We start from the raw sequence: 19,572 nt of genomic DNA on the forward strand, positions 1-19,572 counted from the left end.
TCATTGTTATCCCGATGTCACCCAATTAAAATTTTGAGATAGCCATTTTATTCATCATAGTCGAAAATCTAATAAATACGTCTTTGAGGATGACTTAATCCCACGCAGTTCCCGGGGGAAGGGCTGGAAGTTTTGAACTTTGCCCATTGTTTACATATAGTATTGGTTATTGGGAAGTATACAGTCGTGTTAGGAAAGAATTTTGTGTGGTGGGGGGGGGGGTGGAGGAGGGGGTTATGCGGGAGAATATTTCCGTGGAGGATGTTTTATTGGGGTAAGGGAAATTTCTTTCAAGGGGGCGCCGGATTCCCCAGCATTATTTACAAAACGATCAGAAATTAAATTAAAAAAAAACAAGTTTTATCAACTGAAAGTAAAAAACAACATTAAAACTTAAAACGAACAGAAATTATTACGTATATGAGGGGGTTCGCCCCCATGTCAATACCAATACCCTTGGGGGGTGCGCCCCCAAGTCAATAGGTCTGAGGTTATGTGGGAGGGTCTTTCCTTGGAGGATGTCTTCATGGGGGAAGGGATATTGCTATGAAGGGGGCGTCGGATTTTCCAGCATTGTTAAAAAAAAGATCAAAAATTAAATGAAAAACAAACAAGTTTTTTTAAGTGAAAGTAAGGAGTGACATTAAAGCTTAAATTGAACAGAAATAATTGCCTCATGGGGATATGTCTGGGGATATGTTTGGGGATATGTTTGGGGATATGGGATATGTTTGGGGAAATGGTGGTTTGAGAGGAGGCTTAGTTTCCATCCAATCACTTTCTACTATTAAAAAGAGCACAAGCCCTTTCAATTTCCAATTTCGGCAGCGCTATTGAGCTGCCTATGATGTCTAGTAATTTTGCCTTTGAGGATCATATAACAACCAATAGCCCCTGAAGAAAGGGAAGGTATAAAATTTGCCTCGTCAGAATTGTGAGGATCTTTTCTAGGAGGGATTTTCTGAAGGGGAGATTTTCTACATTGACAGCTTCATGGGAAGTAAAACTCATGATGATAATTTTCTAGTAAAAATTTCACATGGGAAAAGAGGGGGACGGGATTTCTTGGCGGGATTGGAAAATGGTCAGAGTCCAAATAGAGCAACATTAAATACACAAGAAACATTAATTTTTTTTTGTATTGTGTTATCTATTTGTATGATACATTTAAAGAGGCTTAAAACCCTTGGAGTGGCTGAATTTTCTGAATTATTTGTTTTATTGAGTTTTAATTTGCACCTATTTACTCCTGTTTTGTACGTATTTTTTTTCATTTTCTTTTTTTTTTCTCCATCGTCATGCTTTGTATTTTTGATGGGTTATAAAATATATATATATATATATATATATATATATATATATATATATATATATATATATATATATATATATATATATATATATATATATATATATATATATATATATATATATATATATATATATATATATATATATATATATATATATATATATATATATATATATATTTTTATATATATATATATATATATATATATATATATATATATATATATATATATATATATATATATATATTATTATTATTATTATTCATTTATTGCCCGTCAAAAAAAGGTACAAAAGGTACAGTAGACGGAGTAATCAGTAAAGAAAACAAAAAGAAAAAAATAGAAGAAAAAGAAGGACACAAACACACATTGAAAATTCAAACACATGACAAAAGAAAACTCTTCATTACATTAATACGAACAGTGACTATATGCATTACATTAATACAAAAAAAACTATTGTGAACAAATTGGTGACCATGGATGATTAAACTTACTTTGAAAACGGGATAGAGATTTATTAATGCTAATATTAGGGTCAGTTAGCTTATACAAATGAATCATTTTACGGTTTCTTGTCCAAGGGGGCAAATGTAGAAGATATTTAGCAAATCTGAAGAAGATTGATCGTAGGTGCGTAGGTGCTTATACATATATATACATATATATATATATATATATATTATATATATATATATATATATATATATATATATATATATATATATATATATATATATATATATATACTACTACTACTAACAACTCATCGCAGCACCAAGCAGCCTGAGGCCAACACAGCTGCACACGCCCTTCCTCTATCCCAATCTATTCAAAACCTCCCTGTTTACACCCGCCCAGGAAATTCCCGTTCCCTTTAAATCTTTCTTTATGACGTCCTCCCAACCCAGACGGGGACGACCTGCTTTCCGTTTAGCCCTAGATGGTTGGCCGAAAAGAACAATCTTCGGCAATCTGTCATCCTTCATCCGAACAACATGCCCTAACCACCTCAACCTTTCTTTCATTATAGACCTAGAAAACGGTATTGAACCACATTTTTCGTATAGCCTATTGTTTGAAATAAGGTCTGTCAGCCGGGTACCCAGAACAATCCTTAAGCAATTTCTCTGGAAAACATTTAGCAAATCTTCGTCCGCTTTTCGGATCGTCCATGCTTCAGAGCCATATTTGACCACTGTCATCAATGTAGCTTCTACGATTCTAATCTTGGTTTGCAGACGTATCTTCCTATTCTTCCAGACTTTCTTTAACTGTGAAAAAACACCCTGAGCCTTGGCTAGTCTATTTTTAACATCTTCACTGCTCCCACCATCTTTACTAATAATACTACCAAGGTAAGTGAAACTGCCCACCTGATCAATCTTTTCATTACCCAACGTCACCTTTTCATCTTCACTTGTTCCTAGCCTTAGTGACTTGGTCTTCCTAACATTAATTTTCAAACCAATACTAGCATCCTGAACTCGCAAAACCTCTAAAACTTCATTTATTTTGCTAAAACTTTCATCTAGGATACTTAAATCATCAGCATAATCCAAGTCCAGGAGACTTTTTCCTCCCCATTTGATTCCGTGGTCTCCCATTGCCTTTCCTCTGCTCCTTAAGACAAAGTCCATCAAAATAATCCATATTAAGGGGGATAGAACACAACTCTGCTTAACTCCTGATTCAATACAAAACCAGGTGTTAACCTCACTTCCTACCTTAACCGCAGCAGTATTATTCTCGTACATAGCACTAATCACTTTTAATGTATTTGTCTGGTATACCATACAAGGATAAAACCTTTACTAAAGCTCCTCCTTCAACAGAATCGAACGCTTGCTCATAATCTATAAAACTGAGGACCAAAGGTGTTTGAAAACTTAGGCATTTCTCAATTATTAACCTAAGAGTGAAAATTTGGTAAACACATCCTCTACCTTTTCTAAAACCGCACTGCTCTTCTCTTAAAACTTTGTCTACGACATCTCTCAGTTTAAAAAGTATCATATTACTAAGCAATTTGCTACATACAGAGACCAGACTAATGCCTCGATAATTACCACACTCACTTTTATCACCTTTCTTATAAAGTGGCTTAATTAAGGTTTTCCTAAAATCGTTAGGTACTTCCCCTTTTTCAAAAATCATATTCATAATCTCCAATAACTTATTTCTAACCTCAGAGCCACCATATTTAAGAAACTCATTTACCACCCCATCAGCACCTGGAGCCTTATTATTCTTTAGTCCTTTTAGTACTGTTTCTAATTCCTACTCACAAAACAAATCTTCTTTCACATCCAATGTATCACAAAATTTTTCAGTTTACTCTATATTTTTTAAATAACCTCTATCTTTGTTAAGAAAATTCTCAAAATTTTCGGCCCATCTCGCTTTAGCTTTTGTCTTATCGCTAATTGCCACCCCATTCCTATCTTTAATTGGGACAAGTCCGGATTGACTACTACCTCTCAATTTGTTAACGTGCCAGTACAATATTTTACTATTATGCCGTCTGGCTGCATCTTCTAAATCCTCGGCAATTTTATCCATGGCCTCCACTTCACACCTCCTTAGTTCATATTTCAATGCTTTCTCCACTTTCTTTACATTTCTTTTGTTTACATGTGATCTATCACTCAGATAATTCTTGTACAAGTCCTTTCTCCTTTCTATTAAACATAAAGCTTTTTCACCAATAATCTTAGCTGCAGTCCTAGCTTTCTTCGCTAAGACACCTTCAGCAACTTCACAAATTATTTTTCTAAAAATTATTCCAACCATCTTCCACATTATCAAACTTTAAACTCTCAAATTTAATATTCAACTGTTCCTGGAAAGTTTCTCTCAAATTCTCATCCTGGAGTCTACCAACATCATAACTTCCGGGGAGGTAATTACCCTTCCGATATTTCAGCTTTAAACTAACCCTTGACACTACTAGATGGTGATCTTTACTTTTAACATCAATAACAGCACTCCTATATACCCTAGTATCTTGTATTGATCCAGCCAGTCTTCGATTTACTATAACATAATCAATAAGGTTTGCTGTCTTACCATCACGTGAATACCATGTTAACTTATGAGCCATTTCATGACCAAACACCGTATTGGTTATAACTAGATTGTTATACCTACAAAATTGCAAAAGTCTGTATCCGTTACTGTTTTCTTTTCCTACACCAAATTTACCTAAGCTGGGATACCATCTATCCGTATTTCTACCAACCTGGGCGTTAAAATCTCCCAGCAATAACATCATATTTCTGCCTGGGACCTTGTCTATTTGATCCTGTAACTGTAAGTAAAATTCATCTGAGTCACTAGTATCTCCATCAGTCGGTTCTACAGGGGCGTATACTACTATAACTGATACCTTGAACTTACTAGTCATAAAATGAGCAATTAGTATTCTATTATTAATACATTCCCAGCCTAAATAAGACTTAGCAACTTCCTTATTCATCATGAGCCCTACTCTCTATCTATGAATCCCATCCGTCCTTCCTGAGTAAACAAATTCTATATCACCTAATTTCATGCTTCCTACCCCTGGGATATGAGTTTCTGAAACTCCTAAAAGATCCAGTTCGAATCGTCTGAATTCGTCAGTCAAAATGTCGATACGGTAGTCATTTTTTAATGTCGCAACATTCCAAGTTCCAATTTTCATGTTCTTTAAATCATTGAAATTTTTTTCACCTCAGGAAAAGCAATGATCCCGGATGCCAGTGCAGGACAGGAATTATATATCTTCTCAAGTCTACATTGAAGTGCTTAATCTAGATTAGAACTAGGCAGTAAGAAGTCTCTGGGACTTCTATCACTGGGGACTGTGTAAAGTCCTGGGCCCTTATTGGTCAGAACTTGGTTATCAGCACTTGGTAATGCTCTTCTATCAACAAGAGTTGAAATTCTGCACAGGCAATTTCAAGCCCATTGCCTCCGACTCAATACATATTCATGCCTACAAATATTATGCTACTACGGGGAGGCAACCCGCAATAGATAAATTAGCTAGGAAGAGGTTTTTCAGCCCAAAGACGCCCATCAAAACATACGTCTTGAACGTCTTGAAGAAGGGAAAAAATCGTAACCTTTGCTCTAGCTATAGGCCTATAACAGTTTCTAGTACATTAAGCAAAGTGTTAGAGAGACTTCTGTTACCTGAGCTGTTACGAAAGTGTAAAATTGACAATCGACAATTCGGGTTCCGTCGCCACCTCGGTTGTGCATTTGCACATCGTCTTCTTACGCGTATAGTATCGAAAGCTCAGAATCAATCACGGACTCTTTTAATTTGTGCAGTAGATGTGTCCGTGGCGTTCGATTCGGTAATTCATTCAAAGTTAATTTTGAACCTGCTGCACCATGGTGTGAACCCACATGTAGCGGCCGTCCTATGGCACTGGTATTCGAGTAGCCTTATCCGTGTTAAGTTGAGTAGTGAACTCCTGTCGAAACCGATTAAGCTTCACCGGGGACTGCGTCAAGGGTCGGTTTTAAGCCCTGTACTCTTCAATTCACTAACATCGTCGGTAACAAAAAAGATTAACGGTGGTTTTAACACTGAATGTATGGATGTGAGCCTACTGTGCTACGCAGACGACATATTACTGGTGAGCACATCGCTTTGTAACCTTCAAGCTAATATCGATCTCCTAAGTCGAGGTTATACTAATATTGGTCTGGTTATTAACCCTGCTAAAACAGAATTTCTTGTATTTGAACCCCCGCGTGCGCCGTCTGAAGTTGCCCGTCGCGAGGCTACCCGTGTTACCGTTGCAGGGCAAGTAGTACTTCCAAGCCGCAAGTTGAAGTACCTAGGTATCACATATGGAAGCGACCTCAGAAGCTCGCGTGCTCTTTTTGTTGACCAGGTTCTGTCGGGTTTTCGGTCTGGGTATGCTAAACTTGCAGCCCTGAAGTTTAAATTTAATAAGCATATCCTTGCTAGGTTGTATCGTGCCGTCGCTCTTCCCTTTGCTCACTACATCTCACCCGTTTGGCATTGGCTATCGAATTCGGATATGTTGCGAATCCGTTCAGGCTTTTGCAAATATTTAAAGTTTCTGCTTGGTCTGCCACTTTACCTCCGTAACACTGGTCTGCTAGAAAAGTATCATATACCTGATCCTGTTGAGTTCATGCCGAATTTTGAAAAACAAGCTCTCGTGAAACACAGGGCACTATTATTTGATTTCCCAGCGACTTTCTTGCTTGATAGTTGAAGTGTGATTTGTTTGTATTTAGTAGATTATTATGTTCGGTTGATTTGTTTTCGTCTTTATTTTCTCTTTTATTTTGTTTTGCTCCGCTTATTCATGCTTCTTTTTTATAGCGGGTTTGTAATAAATTATTATACCAAGCCCAGAAGAATTATCCATTAGTCAGAATCCCGTGCGAATGCTGTGTCGTTTACTATGCTATAATTTACTCTAGGGACGTCACTCCTCAAGTGGGAATAGAGTTGACCGCAAGGTCCCTAGTCTTGCAGGTACCCCGAAAAGGTCGAGGTAGCCCTTTGCAGAGGCCTTTGTCCATAGACCTGGATTTTACGCCCTGCCGCAGTTGTCATCCTATAGAGGATCCTCCCGCGATGGTGTTCTGCATCACCATGCAATTTAACCCATTGCTGGGAGAAGGTTTGCAACTCATGGAACTTGTGGATAAACAAGTGGGCCCTTTTGAGTGTACATTTGAGGAGCCTTCTTCCTCCTCCGCCTGTATTTATGACCCCGGGCAAGGGTGCCCCAGATTCTATTATGGACCCCCAGGGACAAGGTCCCCCCTTGGTCCATGCCTCCTATGGAGGTACCCTACATATCTGTAGAGCGTTCCCCTATCGCCACCTGGGGACATGCTGAATGGCCTGGGGGAGGCCAGATAAACGGATCACTTTTGTTTTGCAAAGGCAATAACTCAGTGACATGTTTAACCTGCAACTTATAAAAATACATAACTCACTGACTAGGCCTGTATTAGTTATATACAGAAATATACAACTCAGTGACACATTAAACCTACTACTTATAAATATGTGTAACTTACAGACTAGGCCTATATATGTTATATACAGAAATATATAACTGAGTGACATATTTAGCCTACTACTTATAAATATGTGAAACTGACTGACTAGGCATATAAGTTATATACAGAAATATATAACTCAGTGACATATTTAGCCTACTACTTAAAATATGTGTAACTCACTGACTAGGCCTATATAAGTTATATGCAGAAATATATAACTCAGTGACAAATTTAGCCTACTACTTATAAACATGTGTAACTCACTGACTAGGCCTATCTAAGTTATATACAAAAATATATAACTGAGTGACATATTTAGCCTACTACTTATAAATATGTGTAACTCACTGACTAGGCCTATATAAGTTATATACAGAAATATATAACTGAGCGACATATTTAGCCTACGGCTTATAAATATGTGTAACTCAATGACTAGGCATATAAGTTATATACATAAATATATAACTCAGTGACATATTTAACCTACTACTTATAAATATGTGTAATATATATATATATTACATATATATATATATATATATATATATATATATATATATATATATATATATATATATATATATATATATATATATATATATATATATATATATATATATATATATATATATATATATATATATATATATATATATATATATATATATAAAAATATATATATATATAAAAAAAAAATATATATATATATGTATATATATATCCCTCCTCTACCCCAATCTATTCAAAGCTTCCCTTTTTAGACCCGCCCACGAAGTTCCCATTTGCTTAAAATCTTCTTTTATAACATCTTTCCACCCCTAACGAGGACGACCCGCTTTCCGTTTAGCCCTAGACGGCCGAAAAGAACAATCTTCGGCAATATATCATCCTTCATCCGCACAACGTGCCCTAACTACCCCAACATTTCTTTCATTATAGCCCTAGAGAGCGGTATTGAACCACATTTATCGTATAGCCTATTGTTTGAAATACGGTCAGTCAGACAGGTACCCACAACAATCCTTAAGCAATTTCTCTGGAAAACATCTAGCAAATCTTCATCCGCTCTTCGGAGCGTTCATGCTTCAGAGCCATATTTGACCACTTTCATCATTGTAGCTTCTATGATCCTAATCTTGGTTTGCAGACTTATCTTCCAATTCTTACAAACTTTTCTTAACTATGAAAAAACACCCTGAGCCTTGGCAATTCTATTTTTAATATCTTCACTCCTCCCAACATCTTTACTAATAATACTACCAAGGTAAGTGAAGCTGCCCACCCGATCAATCTTTTCATTACCCAACTTCACCTTTTCATCTTCACTTATTCCTAGCCTTAGTGACTTAGTCTTCCTAACATTAATTTTCAAACCAATTCTAGCACCCTGAACTCACTAAACCTCTTAAACTTCATTCATTTTGCTCACACTTTCATCTAGGATGCTTAGATCATCAGCATAATCGAAATCCAGGAAACTATTTCCTCCCCATTTGATTCCATAGTCTCCCATTGCCTTTCCTGTGCTCCTTAAGACAAAATCCATCAAAGTAATCTATATAAAGGGGGATAGAACACAGCCCTGCTTAACTCCTGATTTAATACAAAACCAGCTGCTAGCCTCATTTCCTACCTTAACAGCAGCAGTGTTGTTCTCGTACATAGCACTAATTACTTTAATGTATTTGTCTGGTATACCATACAAGGATGAAACCTTTACTAAAGCTCTTCTATCAACAAAATTGAAAGCTTCCTCATAATCTATAAAACTGAGGACCAAAGGTGTTTGAAAACTCAGGCACTTCTCAATTATTAGTCTAAGAGTGAATATTTGGTCGACACATCCTCTACCTTTTCTAAAACCGCACTGCTCTCCTTACATTGTAAAATCGAGACGATAGTTTTTTGAAAATAATACTTCATTTCGACAAGCAAATACACTAAACAAGCTGTTTCTTTCAAAGCATTATTCTTCAAAAGTTGAACTGTAACGTAAACCTAGGGTTCGAAAAAAAAAAATCATTTGTCACGGTATTTAAGCTCAATCGATTCTTTGAGTAGCTTCAGAGGAAGATCTGAAAAAAATATCCTATGAATATTTGCGTTTACTTTCCTTTCGAACAATAATGTTTTGTTCCTAAGTAAGCGATAGGTAAATTCTTAACAAAATTCACCAGAAAATTGGGGAAAGCCACCATTATTTCCCTCAGCTATGCAGAGGAGCCACTGAATTTCCAAGGTCCCTAGAAGTCTTTGTGAGAAGACTTTTCTACAAGCCACTAATAGAGATTTCAGTATCTAATTGTCCCTGTCATCACATTCTTTACTCAATATGTTTTTTCCTTAAATTCATCCCACTATATGAGGCGAAATCGTTCAAAAAAATCTCAGAAATATTTAAAAGCAGTCATGAAAAGTTGATTATTTACATGTATACAACACCATTATTATACTAGCTTTCATTATTTTTCCTATAGAAATTTTTGTGAGAAGAAGGCAAAAATCCAAGAATAGCATTTAAATGTTTTTAACGTATGTTTTGGAATATTTCCTACGCAAAATAGACTTCTAAAGCGTCACCAGATGGCTCTACTATAGCCACAAAATCTATCAAACATCTCATTGCGGGAAACGTGGAAGTAGACTCAAAAGGGGGATGAAGATACCATGTTCACTTCAACTAGGACCTGCTCTACGCCACCTGCTCTACGTCCTCAGTGTTTTTAAGCTAAACAAAAGTTGCCTAATATACTCGTGTATAACGCGAGTTCCCTGAACAATAAAATTGACTAACCCCAAGTTATAATCAAGTAGAACAACGCCTCAATCGCTATAATAAGTGAATACTGGGACATTACTTCTGAGTCTGATTCTATCTTCTGAGGTAATGGGACTTCAGAAGTAATGGGACATTACTTCTGAGCAGGCATTAAAGGCTAAACTGGTTACTTAAATACTCATCGCGACCGTGGCCTTAGTCATCACGAAGACGGAGGTGGATTTTACTTTCTGGACGATCTACAGTCAAAGCTTTTAGGCGATCCAGTTAATATTATGCATGACCATGAGATATTGTGTACGGAACGTATACCAAGACATTTATCAAGAAGATGCTTGTAATTGATCGTCACTTCGGTCTGTTTCTGTCTGTCGGTCTGTCTATGTTTCCTGTTTTTGGCACCCTGAGAGTCCCAGAAACAAGAAAGAACTTATTGAGCACATACAGGTTTTCGCAGACAACATGTCCAAAAATCTGCCTCTCCTGCCTTTGTGATTGCTGATGAATTTAACCAAACAAACAGTGGGTTTCCAGTGTCTTGGATTTGCGGAATATTGTCGCAATACCGACCCATCAGATTGGCGGCATACTTGACTTAATCTTAACAAACCTTAGAGACTTCTATGATGCACCACAGTCCCTAGGATCCCTCCAGAATTCCGATCATTTTATTATTTTCTGGGAAGCAAACTCAGCAATCCCCAAAACCAAACGAGTCAAAATTACTATACGACCACTAATAAGAAATTCGATTTCTACGTTCGGTCACTGGATTGGCAACTACAAATTTGATGACATTTGCTCCGAGCCGGACATCAACGTCAAAGTCAGTAAGCTAAATGGCCTAGTTCAGGAGAGGTTCCATGCTTATTTCCCGACAAAAGTCATAACCGCTATAGATACTGATAAACCATGAATCATAAGTGACCTCAAAGGCCTAATGAAGACTCGCTGCCGCCTTCACAGCAATGACGATTCAGCTGTTTCAGCCAAGTTACGGAACCATATTGTCAAACTGAACAGGCGAGCGAGGAGACAATGTGTGAAGACAAAATTATGCCCTTACTTAGGACAGATCTACGCAAATGGGATTCATCAGTAAAAAACCTACTGGTAAAACGACATCCAGAGACTTAAGGGTATTGAAAGGGGACGGTACCTTGTTATTGGCTGCGGAAGTGAACACCTTTTTTGTTGGCATCTGTACCAACTTTCCGTCAATCATAAGTTCCGAAATCGAGTCTGTCATTACTGAAGCAGAGATTGATAATGCAGGTGTAATTTCCGAGTTTGCCGTTTATAAGCAGCTTCAGAAGCTGAATAGGAGCTGGGCATCCTTCCCAGGCTAGCTTCCTTTAAAGTTGTCACGTGAATTCACTATTTTCCTTGCCAAGTCTCTCTCCTCCATTATTAACCAGTGTTTCCAAGAGCAAGTGTTCCCTAGTGCTTGGAAGAGAGCGTAAGTTCGCATAATAACCAAACTGAAGGGTCCCCAATCTTGCAACCAACTCCGACCTATCTCAACAACCCCAAACCTGTCTAAGGTGGCAAAAACGTTTATATACTGCGAGCTGATGTCACAGATTTCTCCTTCTCTTGACCCATATCAGTACGGATGCTTGAAAGGAAACAGCGAAACCGTTTACTTAGTGAGAATGTATCACCTTATTGTCGAGTGGCTTGATCGAGGAAGTGCGATTGTCGATCTTCTAGTGGATTACCAAAAAGCCTTTGACCTTATTCGCCATTTCAGAGCTTTGATAAATTTACGTGCGATGGGTGCACGCAGGAATATTCTCCTTTAATGACAGATTTTTTGCAAGACCGTTTCCACTGCGTCTACAGCCTTTTCCCTGGAGACACCAACTCCAAACGGGCTAAGCTCCCGTGTGGTGCTCCAAAAGGCACGAAACTTGCAGCGCTGTTGTTTTTAGCAGTTGTAAACCTTGTCCCTTCTGAGTTTGAGGACAGGTTTAAGTATGTAGACGACTTGTCAGTTCTGGAGTGAGACTGGAGTGACTGTGATTGGAATTGTCACAATTCCAGTCACATTTGTCAGAAATGAGACTGGAATTGCCTGCTCCAAGAACAAACCGTTTCGCCGATTCGTCCGTTCCTTTTTAAATGTCAGTGTTTAATAGGTTATAGGCTCGTGTTTTTTCTTTTTTTTGTTGTAAGTATTAGCGTCATATAGTTGGAATTTTTATTCGAAAATATGATTGCCTGTATAAATAAAACTATACTATACTATATGCGAACACACGAGTAAGCCACCTGCCCCATCCCCAATCCACACGAAATTCATCAAATGGACCTCTTTCCCAGAAAAAACTTAAACAATGGCCCAGAAATACACCTGTTTACATTTTGATTCCTCCATCTAATAACTAGACCAATTTACACCAACGGTCTCTTCGTACAAGCGATCTTTTAGCTTGTCTAAGGAGTATTTCATAAATTAAAGAAAAAAATAAGGAAGAAATAATATAAACTTACAATCAACCTCTTTGTAGTAGTATCCATTCGGATACACCCCATATAACGTTGATGAAATCACAACCCCGAAGGAAGTTGCATACTTAAATCCATTGGCTAAATGAGGAAACGCCTCCTTTGAATCTTTGTAACGACGAAGGCACTGAGCAAGTCTAAACCAGATAGGAAGACAGAGAACTAATAGACGGGTCCGCCATAATTCTTGCAAACATTTACTGTTCTCTGAAAAATAAAAAACTTTCGTGAAACTAGAAAAACAAAAGAAAATAGAGGAAATAGCCCGTCAAATCCTTCCTCCTTGTTACGTCTATACTAAAAGTAAATACTAATTAGAATGGTTAATTTCCCGAAGAAAATTCTCTACCCTTGTACATTTTTGAGCTTTTGCTTCTTATATTTTTTACCATTGTGCGCACGCACTTTGTCGCAAGATTTTACTTTGATTTGACTGTAGAAAAGTCTTTGTTAGTTTTCTATTGACACTTCCCTGTCCCTAAGACACAAGGTTATACCCCACTCCCAGACCTTTTTATTTGTATTTCTTTAATGATTTTCTATACAACGTTACGTTACGATTTCAAGAAGCACTTTTAATTTATGAAAGGTAGAGAGACACCTACCAAGATAAAAAAAAAAAAAAATGTTCTAATACCTCTAATTTGGATATTTTATTTTGATAATTCATTGAAACATTTATATAACGAAAACCTACCTATTAGCAAAATATAGCAATATGCAAGGATATTCCTCAGCTATATTTTTTCATTCCTCCTTTCTCTTCTATTATTAGTTACTCACACCTTAAATGGAGCGTTTTAAGAAATAGGAAAGGTCAAAGTAAATATCGTAATTTACTTATTAAAATTTTAAACCCAATTTCGTTACACTTGATTATACTTGATCGTCAGGATATTCTCTAGAAAAAAAAAATTATGCCAGCACGTTTCCAAAATCCCTTCGACATGAAACACTAAATATTTTTCCTCGAAATAAAAGTAACAGCAAAAAAAAACAAGACAAAAAATTAAATATACGAATAATATGCGATTAAATTTGACATAGGTCTCTGTTTGAACTCAGAATATTTACAACAACCCAGAACTATGCAGAGTGGCAAGGATAATCCCCCCCCCCCCACCTTCCAAAAAAAAAAATTATTTGTCGTGTGTGACTCAAGTCTTCTCTGTTCCTGGACTTTGTAAATAAAACACTATTTTTTTTACAACGGTGAACTTTTTGCGCTCCTAGTAGCCATAGACGTATTATTGTTAATAGACACCAGACCATATGGGATTTCGCAAGTTCTTTGTACTTTTTCTTCTTTGCCTCCAGTCAACACGTTAAATTTGAAATTTGGTTTCATTCAAAATGGTTTCATGAATTTTGTTTCTGGAATTGTCTTAAAATTTAGCGTCTAGAATTTTGAAAAAAATCAAAGTGGGAATTTTCGACCATTAATTTTTTTAGAGTTCAGGAAAGATAAGAAAGACAAGAAAAATTTATTATATAAAAGGGGAAAAATTCAAAGAAGCGTTACAAATCTTGATGGACTGTACTTATCTCATACACCAAAGGTCCTTACAAAACGAAAATTGGAGAATGGATAAGATTTGTTAATGAGAGAGTTAAAAAGAAATTTTATCAACAATCAAACACCAAAAATTTCGATTTCACAAACGAAAGGTTTTATCAACAGGAAGGGATTTTAGCTTGAACCAACTTATAAAAATGGTGAAAAAAGATAACAAATGAGAGCTATACCGGAAAATTCCTGAGCAATGAAAGAAAAACTCGAATATATCAATTGATGTTAATTCAAGAAAATCTATGATGGGGGGAGGGGAATTTACTGTTCAACATCCAGGAAGTGAAAATTTGTTGTTTTTTAATTTTTCTGTGAAAATACCAAACCAGTGTCATTAGCGGCCACTTTTCAGGTGGGCAAGCCTGTATTATAGAATTTGCACCACATGAAATTTACATTAATTGCCATGCTCATAGACTCAATCTTGTGTTGTGTAATTCCATTCAGAACTAGAGTTAAATGGTATCTGTTTTCTGCACTCTTCAAGAGATTTACTGTTTTACTGTGAATAGCAATATACGCTACCAACTGTTTGTTAAGAACTATCTATGCTCCCAGAGCATCACTTACAATGCCTGCCTCCGGGCCCTTGAGAGTTGCGTCGACACAGGAGTTTTTCTTATCTGACCCTTAAACTATTTTTAATCAAACAGGTGTTTTAAAAAAAAATTCGAATCGGCTTGGGGGGAAAAGGGTGTGTGGGGAGGGGGGGGGGGCTAGTTGCCTTTGGATGTCTTTTGACTCTAAAAAGTGAACTACAACTTTCAATTTCCAATCAAGTGAGCCCTCTCTGAAGTATGTGAGCCCTCTCTGAAGTATATGAGCCCTCATTCAGCATCCGCCAGTGAAGGTCACATATATTTTGTAAAGGATTAAATCTTACGCAATTACCTGAAGACATTCAAATACCAGAGATTGGATTTTTTTGACTGGATTGGATTTGGCATTTGAAGAAAGATTTTGAACACTTGCACTGTTGGAAACCGGGGGGCCGTACTTGTTGTCTGTATATATAGGCACAAATAATACTACATGGCGTGATTTAATATAATTCTAATAGTAATTAGCGTAGTTAAAATGCCAAAAGTAAATTGTATTTCAAAAAAGGAAATTCAAGCCAAAGAGCTAAATTTACTTTTGCACTGCAGTTGATGGGAGTCTAATCGCATTTTCTAACTCCATGGAGCTGATAATCTTGTTAAGGGGTGAGAGCAGTCCAAGTCACTTAGTTATCTCTTCAATGTTAAAGAAATTTTGTCAAGCAGTTCGTGGTAACGAACTGTAAGTAAGGAGCGACCCGGCTCAATAGTAGTATTAGTACTATTGATTGAAACTATACATTCAACCGTACATTCAACTATACGTTCGCACCTGCAAGAATATGGTCAAAAGTATAATAGATATGAAGCGTACAAGAAAGAAATGTTTGTTCAAAGAATATGAGAGGCTGCACGCGTAAATGCATTTAAAAGTGTATACAACTTTAAAAAAGGCTTAAAATTGGTCAGACTTGAAATTATTAACTTTCTTCTCACCAAAAAGGCCTGCCAATTCAAACAGATGTTGATCAGTGAGACTGCTTCGACGATCAAGATGAAATATGCGCACATGACTGACTCCATTTCTTCGCCAGCCAGACACGTTGCAAGCAATGAAAAATAAAAATACTACTATCAAAAAAGGTCCTCTATATAGGCGAAAAAATAAGTTCCAGCCAATTGTTTCTCGGCGCCATAGACCTGAAAGGAGAAAAAATTGACAATATACAACTGAAATAGCAGATTGAAAGTCGAAGTTTGATATTTCATTCAGTGGTTCTGTTTATATTTTAGTGGGAGAAATAAAACAAAAGAACAGAGAAAAGATATCTCCTAGAGGAATATTAATTTTACTTAATTTGTTAATAGTAGAATTGATCTCGCGATCACCAAACTTTTACCCAAAGATCAAGGAATTAGATATGTCCAATGGCGTTATAAAACGGACTGCGTCTTTTAAATACCTTGGTATTGTAATAGATGAAACTCTATCTTTTAAGCAACATGTAACTTTAACTAGCAAAATGCTGGCAAGAAATTTAGGTATAATGAAGAAACTTCAACATTGTTTTCCCAAATCTGTCCTTTGCCATCTTTATTTTTCTTTAATATACCCGTATATACTTTATTGTTCGAGTACGTGGCTCTCTACTTTTTCTTCTAACCTATAACTAATAAGAGTTGTATAAAATCATGAAGTAAGAGTTTTAGCCGGTATATCTCCACCTAAGTCTGTTCGATAAATTTATCCAATTTTAAAAATTTGCAGGCTGCAGGCCTTCATGAGTTCTACGTATTGTGGTTTATTTTTGGACAGCAGCAGGATATTCAGCCTCGTTGTTATGGTGATTTATTGTCCATTAGGTCTACTGTTCATTCTCACGATACAAGGGGTAGTGAGGACTTCTATGTACCTAGAGGTATATCTTCCCGTTCATGTTTTTCTGTTTTTTATAGAGGTACGCGGAGATGCGAAAGTTTAAATAGTGATATCAAGATTATTGGAGACCTCAATATATTTAGAAAATCATTAACTAACGGCTTTTGCTGAATATGAGTTTTGACTGATTGATTGACTTATTTATTTTGATATTTTGTTGATATGATGTTCCCGGAGGAAGTATAATATTAGATATTATTTTGTATTTATTGTTTAGTGTGGTGGTATTAGTGGTGTCGGCGGCTAAGTATTCTTTTTGTTTCGAGGTTTTCTCTACCTCCCCCACGGACAAGCTTCGCTTTTTAGGAGAGGCAGCAATAATTTTTTGTTGATAAGTCTTTTTTCAATAAATCCTTCTCTCTCTCTCTCTCCCATTAGAAGGGGGGGGGGGGAGACCAAGTCACTTCTATACTTTTAAAATTACCTTGTCATTTCTTAATTCATAGCTATTTTTCATTTTAGTAATGTGATATTTTAAACCAGCAAGACCAGCTAATTGATCGTTTTTATTTATAATTCCTGAGTTTCATTTTTAACAGCTATTGAGTAGAACTCCTAACTTTCGATGACCTTGTTTTGATTGTCTTGCTGTACTAAAAACCTTTTCTTGTGAAATCTAGACTTATGGGGGGGGCGAACAGTCTTGAAGATTGAGAGAACAGTCGACTCGCTGGTTTTGCACAGCCCGCTTAATTCCCCATGTAAAGGCCAGATTTGAATGCATTGTTGCTGTACTAACTGCAATCTCTAACAGTTCTAAAGATGATATAGCGTGTGACGCAAACAGACTAAAAGGACGTAATCAACTTGACCTCTTTTATCTCAGCTTTGGAAAAAGTGTTCGTCATTGCGAATTGTTTATCAGAGCAACTCTAATCCGAAAGTTTGCTGATTTATGAAGTACTTGCACTGATTCCTGGGGGATACCATCACTCCAATAGCTGAGAATTGATGACGAATGTAAGACTTTAAGCTAAACATATCCGAATTCTAAGCTCAGCACGATTTCAAGCCACTTCCATTTGTATCAAGACTTTCTTTCGAACTCAACAACCGGTAAAGCAATATCAGTTAGCCAGTTGAATCAGATTCCGGTAAATTTCTGTACTGCAAAGTAATATACCGTTTTAGGAGCGAAATGCACCAACATTTCATACAAAATTTGCCTCTGCTTGACACTTTACTTACCTTTGATCCCCTAGGACCATGGTATGCCCTAGGTACCCAATTCAGACTTGCTACCTACGAAAAAATTCCCGGTACACTGCAACTATTTGTTTTAACTTTTTAAGAATTTTAGAAAGTCTTTTAAACAAATCTTCTGAATGTTATACATTTTTGGGAGAAGCATTATACACCCGAACTTGCATGTTGTTATTAAAATTGTTATATGTACTTATATATAACTTTTCTGACCACTCATCAAAGGTTCTGGCATAACAGCCAGTGTCACCGTTGATTTGATTTAAATACACGTTTTAATAAGCGTAATTTTTTTTTCTAAAATAGAATATACTAAATAATACTAATATATTATTAGTAGTATCTATTTTTCACATTCTTAGTCAAAATATCTAACGCGATATATGAAGAGTGTAGTACGAAAGTGGATCAAGTACATGTTTTCGCGTTTAAATACCATTACCTCAACATGGCCAAAACACGATATTTCACTGCGCCATATCTTCTTGGCTAATTTATAAGAGCTGAAAGGTATGGTCAGCTTCTTGAAGAACATCCTGAATAGTATTGCAGACGACTTAGCGGATTCAGGCATGAGATTAAACCCCTCTAAATCTATTTCTCTAAATCATTTTAGGTTCAATACCTCGCCTTCCCTTGATTTAAAATGTGTTTTGATTAGTCGACTTAGAATTTACTACGCACATGGTTCTAGTTATGGGTTCTGGATTAACCTTTTAAGCACAGCCAACTCCCCCGGAGTTAGTTTTTATGGATTGGACTTGGTGCTTATTTGGGTAACGAATTAATGTGATGTTATCGTGCCTAGCCTGTATTTTTGGGGGATTTTGGAGGTGGGTAAAAGGACTTTGTATTTCGTTTGTATTTAATACATTAGTAGATTTAGTATATTCCATTTTAGAAAAATAAAAAACAAAGCAACCTTTTGTTTTACAAAAAATGTTTTTTTGTAAAAAAAATGTTTAGTGATGAAAGTAATGCAAACATGAAAACCAAAATTAAGGTTAACTACAACTCTCCAGTTGGCTTATGCACAATCCACATATTTACCAGGTACTTGTTTGATAACCACATGCAAAGCTTTCCCCTTTTTACGAAAATCCAGTTTTTAACGCAGCCTAACCGGACACCAGTGCTTCCATTCCACTGATGTTGAAATAAAGTATTTAAGTACAAAAAAAAGTGTAGAATTATAGTAGGACACGATCTGGAAGTAATTATGTTATCGTGCTTACTCTTTGAATGGGAATGTTGATAAAATTGATTCTTACGCTTTATTACTAGTGTTTCACTTCAAATTTTTTCAATCCCTAAAAGGCTAGTGGAAAATCCCTAGAAGTTTCCCCATTGTCTGACTTCTTTCCAAGTTACAAGTTAGGACTTATTAGGCTCTTTTGATGTTTAAAACAATGCTTTGTATTTATTGACTAGTTAAGTTTAGTTTTGATTTGAAGATTCCGGGTCCAGATCTGAGACTCTGGACCATTTAAATATATGTTACTTATTTGTCTTTCTTTGCCATTATTTTGTCCTTCTCTATTACTATTTTCGCAACACCCTCGTTTTTATTTGAATTGGTACGAAGAATTGACATGAATGATATCCAACCGGTCTCTTTTCCACGGATTATTTTGTTTGCCTTTTTTTTAAATTGAGTTTTTAATTTG

The 19,572-nt window shown here is 36.3% G+C and overlaps 1 protein-coding gene across 1 annotated transcript in view; it reads right to left on the reverse strand.

Moving 5' to 3' along the window:
• Positions 1-9,375: 9,375 nt before the first annotated feature.
• The window catches only part of LOC148956797 (solute carrier family 53 member 1-like), a 40,711-nt gene continuing 30,514 nt past the window's right edge, over positions 9,376-19,572 (reverse strand). The window contains exons 3-5 of the mRNA XM_089087346.1: positions 15,760-15,963; positions 12,640-12,861; positions 9,376-9,439 (exon numbers count right to left, since the gene is read on the reverse strand). Coding sequence (XP_088943472.1) covers positions 9,384-9,439; positions 12,640-12,861; positions 15,760-15,963 — 482 coding nt within the window. The 3' untranslated portion in view covers positions 9,376-9,383. The remainder of the gene's footprint in view (positions 9,440-12,639; positions 12,862-15,759; positions 15,964-19,572) is intronic.

This window comes from Artemia sp. Qi Xiang Cuo, chromosome 1, assembly GCF_049724085.1.
Source record: "Artemia sp. Qi Xiang Cuo chromosome 1, ASM4972408v1, whole genome shotgun sequence".
Lineage (NCBI taxonomy): Eukaryota > Metazoa > Arthropoda > Branchiopoda > Anostraca > Artemiidae > Artemia > Artemia sp. Qi Xiang Cuo.